Here is a 6,513-nt window from a genome sequence, read left to right as displayed (position 1 = left end):
ATCTGAACAAGATAGGAGTCCACCTCCAACTCGAGAATGGGGCTCGCAGTATTGTATCACCATTCGTTTGAAGGAAATTGTGCAAGCCCTTAAAATATAACAAGCAGATAAAATTGAATGGTTTGTCCCCAGAATAAAGCGTGGGCAATGTTTCGAATTACTGTTGGAGATGTCATATTCGGAGGCCATCAGGATATCCCCGCACTTGCAAGAATAGTTGCTGCAAAATGTCATGGCTTGCCACTTGCACTCAATGTCATTGGCAAAGCCATGGCATGTAAAGAGTCTATACAAGAATGGCGTCATGCGATTAATGTTCTGAATTCGCTTGGCCACGAGTTTCCAGGTATGAAAGAAAGAATTCTTGGCGTTTTGAAGTTCAGTTATGATAGCTTGAAGAATGGTGAAATCAAATCGTGCTTCCTATATTGTTCTTTGTTTCCTGAAGATTTTGAAATAAAGAAGGAGGAGTTGATAGAATACTGGATATGCGAAGGATTTATAAATCCGAACAGATATGAAGATGGAGGTACCAACCAAGGTTATGATATAATTGGCTTGTTAGTTCGTGCACATTTGTTGATTGATTGTGGTGTCAAAGTTAAAATGCATGATGTGATACGTGAGATGGCTCTGTGGATAAATTCTGACTTCGGAAAACAGCAAGAAACAATTTGTGTGAAATCTGGGGATCATGTACGTATGATACCAAATGACATCAATTGGGAGATTGTGAGACAGATGTCTTTAATTCGTACTCACATTTGGCAGATATCTTGCAGTCCCAACTGCCCCAACCTTTCAACCCTATTACTCCGAGATAACATTCAGTTGGTGGATATTTCAGTTGGATTCTTTCGGTTTATGCCAAAACTTGTGGTCTTGGATCTTTCTAACGGGGGGCTTACTGGATTGCCGGAAGAAATTTCTAACTTAGGTTCCCTGCAATATCTCAATTTATCACGCACAAGGATAAAATCGCTACCAGTTGGTCTGAAGAAGTTGAGGAAACTAATCTACTTGAATCTGGAGTACACTCGTGTACTTGAGATCAGTCTTGTTGGGATAGCAACAACCTTACCAAATCTGCAAGTGTTGAAATTAATTTATTCCCGAGTTTATGTTGATGACATATTAATGGAGGAATTACAGCACTTGGAGCACTTGAAGATTTTAACGGCAAACATAAAGGATGCCACGATTTTGGAAAGGATACAAGGAATTGACCGATTGGCGAGTTGTATTCGAGGTTTATGTCTACAAGGAATGTCAGCACCTCGTGTAATATTAAGCACGATAGCTCTGGGAGGTCTTCAACGCCTTGCAATTGAGAGTTGCAACATATCAATTGAGATAAAGATAGATTGGGAAAGCAAAGAAAGAAGGGAGCTTTCACCAATGGAGATTCATCCAGGCTTCAAGCAACTCTCCACTGTTTTTATATTCAATTTGGAAGGGCAAAGGGATTTGTCATGGCTGTTATTTGCTCAAAATCTAAAGAATCTACGAGTGGGCATTTCACGAGAAATAGAAGAAATAATAAATAAGGAGAAAGGAATGAGTATTACCAAAGTGCATCCAGATATTGTTCTTCCCTTTGGGAACCTGGAATCCCTTGAGCTATATAAATTGGATGAACTTAAGGAAATCTGCTGGAATTTTCGGACTCTTCCTAACCTTAGAAAATTCTATGTCAGTGATTGTCCAAAGCTACCTGAAGATATCGCTAATTTTCTCAAGCTTGCAGAGGAATAACGGGTGGAAGGGTGATGACAAGTGGTCAATTGCTAAAGTGATGAAATCGAATTAGAGTACCAATTGTTTCCTTTGTTTCTTTGTTTTCATTTGCTTCTGTAAATAACAGAGAACGTGTCTCTTCTTCCTGAAAAGAAGGAACACAAGAGAGTCCTTCACGGGTTTTTTTTCCCTTTAACTCTATGTATGCATTTGCTTCCTTGTGTAGGAACCAAGAGAGTTCCAAGACTGTTTCCTAATATAAATATATAAATGAAAAAGCCAAAAAAAAAAAAGGCAGAGAAATTTGCCTGAAGAATTTTTGTTCTTGTGTTTTTTATTCATGCTTTGATTTGTTGAAAGATGTTTCTAGGCAAATTGTCTCTATATCTCTCCCCTGCTTGCTTTGCTACCACTTTGTGTAACTGCACTGCATCCTCTCAGTTCTTAATTTGGTTTTGTATTTATATGTACTGCTTTTGTTTCAATGACCTCTTGTTATCCAGTTAACATTTCTCAAAGTTTAAACTTTCCTCTCTTCACAGTGTGAAATGAATTCTAAGATTTGGTGCTGTGTTTTTGTCATGTTCTGTTTTGTCTCCTAAGTAACGAACTAGAGAGTTTGTCAAGGAGAGCATAGATTGAGCTAGTTTAGATCCATGTACAAGATTGTTATTAGAAATTAGATCGTTCATTGAAATTTAAGACCAATGAACAAAAGAGGGGCTTCGATGTAAAAGAATTTTGGTTCTTTGTACAAATTCAACGACTTATTTAATGTTTGCATTTGTGAGTCAGTCTCCTTGCCCAATGTCGCTTGGTGTGTGAGAAACTATAACATATGTGGTATATGAGATTGTATATATTTTCATAGTGTGATGGGTTGGTCTCCTTCAAGCTCTGATATAACAATCAATGAGTCAGTCTCCTTGCCCAAAGTCGCTTGGTATGTAATAAACTATAACATATGTGGTATATGAGATTGTATATATTTTCATAGTGCGATGGGTTGGTCTCCTTCAAGCTCTGATATAACAATCAATGAGTCTTCCATTTCGAGGGAGAGAGGTTCTGTCTTTGGAACCGGATTGATTATCTGCAACAACAAATCTGGGTTGCCGATGTTCGTGAAGAGGAAGAGGTTTTAAATGTATGTTGCAGAGTAATAAAACACAAACCTTTTTACCGCCCTTTATGTAGCCTATGGCGACTTCTCTCCTTAGCCAAGCTCGCTCTGAAAGCTCAGTGAATGAAGGGTTCTCGCCCTCTTTCATGTACAGTTCAATGTCCTGTGTGTTTCAAAGGAAACTCGAGATTCTCAGACCGCAATTATTTTGAAATTTGTGAAAGTCGCTGGCAAAAATATTTGAAGGAAGAGTGTTTTTCTTTTTTTAACCTTTACGTATATCTCGTCACCATCTGCGTCTAGAATGTCCTTCCATACCTCGTTCAGTTCGCTATTTTCAGCAACTGATTATAAAGAGTATTACTATTGTTCAGATTGTGGATAGATAACCAAGAAACAAAATCGAATTGATGAAATGTAACCTTGTGCTGTTACAAGGCTCATAACTTCCTCTGCTGCTATGAAAGTTAGGGACGGCTTGAGTCCTGTTATCTGTATGGTTTTGTATAATGTTTCACCAACTTAACCATAAAAAGTAGCTAACAGAAAAAAAAAACGCCTTTGAATACCTGCTTCCCGAGTTTTGAGTCGACGATTTCAGAGGCTAGATTATGTACCTAAAGAAACAACAAAAGTAAGACGAATTCTACCTACGCAATGTGGTTAGGATTCGATGAAAAGTTCAAAGATTACCTTTACTCCAAGCTTGTTGCAGATGCTTTCAGCAAGTAGAAGAGAGTAAGCGGATTGTTTGTCTGCTCTAGATGGATCTAAAAGACATCAAATATTTGTAAGTGTTACCATTATTGCAAAAGACGGAACTAAGAAGAACTAGTCGCGAATGCTTACCTCCAAGAAGCCAGTCTCGATCCGATATGACAAGGATGGTCAAAGGAATATTTTTGCTTTTTCTATATTTACTTTTCATACGGATTATAGTTTGCTTTAATGTATCATAGTTCAGAGGATTCCCAACGATGAAAAGTTTAAAGATTACCTTTACTCCAAGCTTGTTGCAGATGCTTTTAGCCTCCGGATATGAAATTTACCTTATGTGAAACTTGGATGTTCTTAATTTTCACTGAACCCATACTATCTCCCACTCTTCTTCTGTCCTCTAACGGTACATCCGATAATATTTCCTGTGAACAGAAACTTATAAGTAACTCATTATGTGAGAGCCAGCCGGAGAGAGATAATGAATGGTATATGATCATACCATTGAACTGCCTGGACCAAGATAGTTATCAAACTCCTCGATCATTTGCACAACGTCTCCACGCCAACCAAGTAAAAGTATAGATTCTGTGGGTCCTTTGATGGAATCTGATCCCTGTGTAAACCATAGAAATGAAAATCAGAGGTCTCAAAATTTTCGAAAGCCAGTATAAATCAAGCATTACAGGGGCCAGTTGGGAGTCAGACCTTTGATAAGGACTTACGAGGACGCATTATAATTTTTGCTAGCCGTGATCTTTTTTTCTCAAACACTTGCTTCCGAGTATCAGTCGCAACTGTAATGTTCTCAAGTTTCATGTCTGCATATAATAGTTGCTTCTTTTTCCAATTCAGAGGTGCGATAAACAATAGTTTGTCGGTTTCCATGAGCTCTTCGTTATCATTTGGGTGGAAATTTACTTTCCCATCTCGTAAAAGGCCACAGACCACAACCTGAAAGGAATACATGTAGAGAATGAAATTAGTAACAACGATCAAAAGGTACTGATCCGAAGAACGAAAAAACATTCTCCCAAGAGTCAATCCTACCTCCTGGAACCCCAGTCTTAATTGTCTATACTTCGTCCCAGCTAGATTGGGGAAGCTGCAAAGATTAAATACATTTTCTGCAACGAGTAGACTTGGTATTAATTAGTCTTGAATACATACATAATACAAACATGAAATAAAATTCTTAACATAGATAGCAGTAATGAAAGATGAAAGCACACCGTACTTGAGTAATTTAGTAGGTGCCTGTAGATCTTTATCAGGTCTTTTTGACGTGAGCATTGGACAAACAATTTGGACGTAACATTTTCAACCGGCTCCACTTTCAATCCCGAAATAGACTTGAGAAGATCATACGTATTAGGGCTTGATACCTGCATTCATTTCCAGAAGCAAGAAAGGTAAAAGATAAGCATTATAAACAGAACCATTACTGCACAATATATAGTTACCTAATTTACCTCTACAATGGTTGGGATCGATTCAATCTTTTGTATAGGTTGAAGGGCTAATACAGAAAGAAATGCATCTGTATCAACTTCATACCTGAAACAATGTTTAACTTAATTGATTCCTCTTTTACAAAGTAGTGAGATTCCATACATTTTACCACTAGCATATACACATAACTCTCTTAACCGCGCCCTATATATATCCCAATTGTTAAGCTAGCTTAGTAAACATATCGATATGTATTTTACTATGGAAAAGCTAACATGAAAGAGTTACGACACTAAAAACATTACTACTCAAATATCTACCCGGAACTTCTCAGTTTCCATAATCTTTTTTCTCAAAGCTGACACACATATACTTTCCGAGAGTTGAATTTTTCTTACCTATCACCTTTCGTTGGTAGTATGATAATAGCACGTGCCATAGAGGCAGCAGCCCTCTCAAATGATTTCGTCATGTTAAGACTACAACTGCACTGGTAGAAAGCATGAAATCAGCACTGTAAATGTATGCAAACCAACAAGAACATGAATTAATATGGCATGTCAACCACTTTAGGTTCACTTTTGCTTAATAGGTAGCATGTCAACCACTTTACCTCTTTGTAAGGATATCAATATGATTAAAATCTCTGGAGTACGCCTCAGCTAGCTTGTCCATCTGCTTCCTTGGAGTATCAGACATGAGCAGAAGTCTCTGCTTCCTGAAAGCATGTAACAAGGAAAAGTAAGTATCCCAGTCAACATAAGCCGAGAAATAAATTGTAGATATATAGAGAGACCAAAATACCTAGCTGTAGCGGTACCTAAGCGGACAGCATGCTCATGGTAGCTGTTCAGTTGCTTTAGTATGAAAGGTAGATGACTGTTTATTCCACAAATGATGATATGATCAGCTTCTAGGACTTGCATCTGTGCCCCTTCCCTCAGTTTTGTCATATTATACTGCCAGCCAAAGCGATTACGAATTTGTACCAATTAACAGTCATTTTTCACCAGTAGCGTTTATCTCAAGAACTTACCCGAAATTGTTCTGTCATTGTGCTTAAAAGCCGAGAGTAAAACAATATTCCCCAAATGGCTAGGACAAATCCAATGACTCTTTCAATGCGTGTCTTTTGCTGCATTTTTCAGTAGACATATATGCATTTAGTTTCAAGAACTCCATAGAAATATCTTGAAGCTTGTACTTTGAAATTATCTTTGGATCGGTGAAGAAGCAAATCATGACCTTCAGATGAGTAGAAGAGGAAATGAGGCATGCCCAGGCTTCCCAAAGGCAGTCTTCTAATGGTAGGTCTTTCCTTCACATAAGTAAGAAATCATGGCATGGAAATTCATACGTTAGAGTTAAGTTCATTTACAAGGGTCTTCACTTAATATATAACATACCTTAGATTATTTTGCTTTTCTACAATTTCTTCATCAGACTAAAACCAAGATTGTGTTTATCATTCATGTATAGAGTTT

The 6,513-nt window shown here is 37.7% G+C and overlaps 1 protein-coding gene and 1 pseudogene across 1 annotated transcript in view; one reads left to right on the top strand and one right to left on the bottom strand.

Annotated features, from left to right (window-relative positions):
* LOC110230194 overlaps nucleotides 1-1,933 on the top strand; it is a 2,057-nt pseudogene extending 124 nt beyond the window's left edge.
* A 451-nt stretch (nucleotides 1,934-2,384) lies between these two features.
* LOC9299716 (putative ion channel POLLUX-like 2) overlaps nucleotides 2,385-6,513 on the bottom strand; it is a 30,746-nt gene continuing 26,617 nt past the window's right edge. The window contains exons 9-23 of the mRNA XM_021015389.1: nucleotides 5,643-5,747; nucleotides 5,428-5,514; nucleotides 5,050-5,134; nucleotides 4,815-4,962; nucleotides 4,628-4,704; nucleotides 4,286-4,531; nucleotides 4,080-4,193; nucleotides 3,910-4,002; nucleotides 3,710-3,857; nucleotides 3,554-3,630; nucleotides 3,430-3,477; nucleotides 3,283-3,352; nucleotides 3,131-3,204; nucleotides 2,913-3,023; nucleotides 2,385-2,830 (exon numbers count right to left, since the gene is read on the bottom strand). Of these exons, the coding sequence (XP_020871048.1) occupies nucleotides 2,729-2,830; nucleotides 2,913-3,023; nucleotides 3,131-3,204; nucleotides 3,283-3,352; nucleotides 3,430-3,477; nucleotides 3,554-3,630; nucleotides 3,710-3,857; nucleotides 3,910-4,002; nucleotides 4,080-4,193; nucleotides 4,286-4,531; nucleotides 4,628-4,704; nucleotides 4,815-4,962; nucleotides 5,050-5,134; nucleotides 5,428-5,514; nucleotides 5,643-5,747 (1,585 nt within the window). The 3' untranslated portion in view covers nucleotides 2,385-2,728. The remainder of the gene's footprint in view (nucleotides 2,831-2,912; nucleotides 3,024-3,130; nucleotides 3,205-3,282; nucleotides 3,353-3,429; nucleotides 3,478-3,553; nucleotides 3,631-3,709; nucleotides 3,858-3,909; nucleotides 4,003-4,079; nucleotides 4,194-4,285; nucleotides 4,532-4,627; nucleotides 4,705-4,814; nucleotides 4,963-5,049; nucleotides 5,135-5,427; nucleotides 5,515-5,642; nucleotides 5,748-6,513) is intronic.

This window comes from Arabidopsis lyrata, assembly GCF_000004255.2.
Source record: "Arabidopsis lyrata subsp. lyrata unplaced genomic scaffold ARALYscaffold_8, whole genome shotgun sequence".
NCBI classification, from domain to species: Eukaryota; Viridiplantae; Streptophyta; class Magnoliopsida; order Brassicales; family Brassicaceae; genus Arabidopsis; species Arabidopsis lyrata.
Note: the sequence above shows the minus strand (reverse complement) of the source record. Positions and strands in the feature narration are given on the sequence as shown.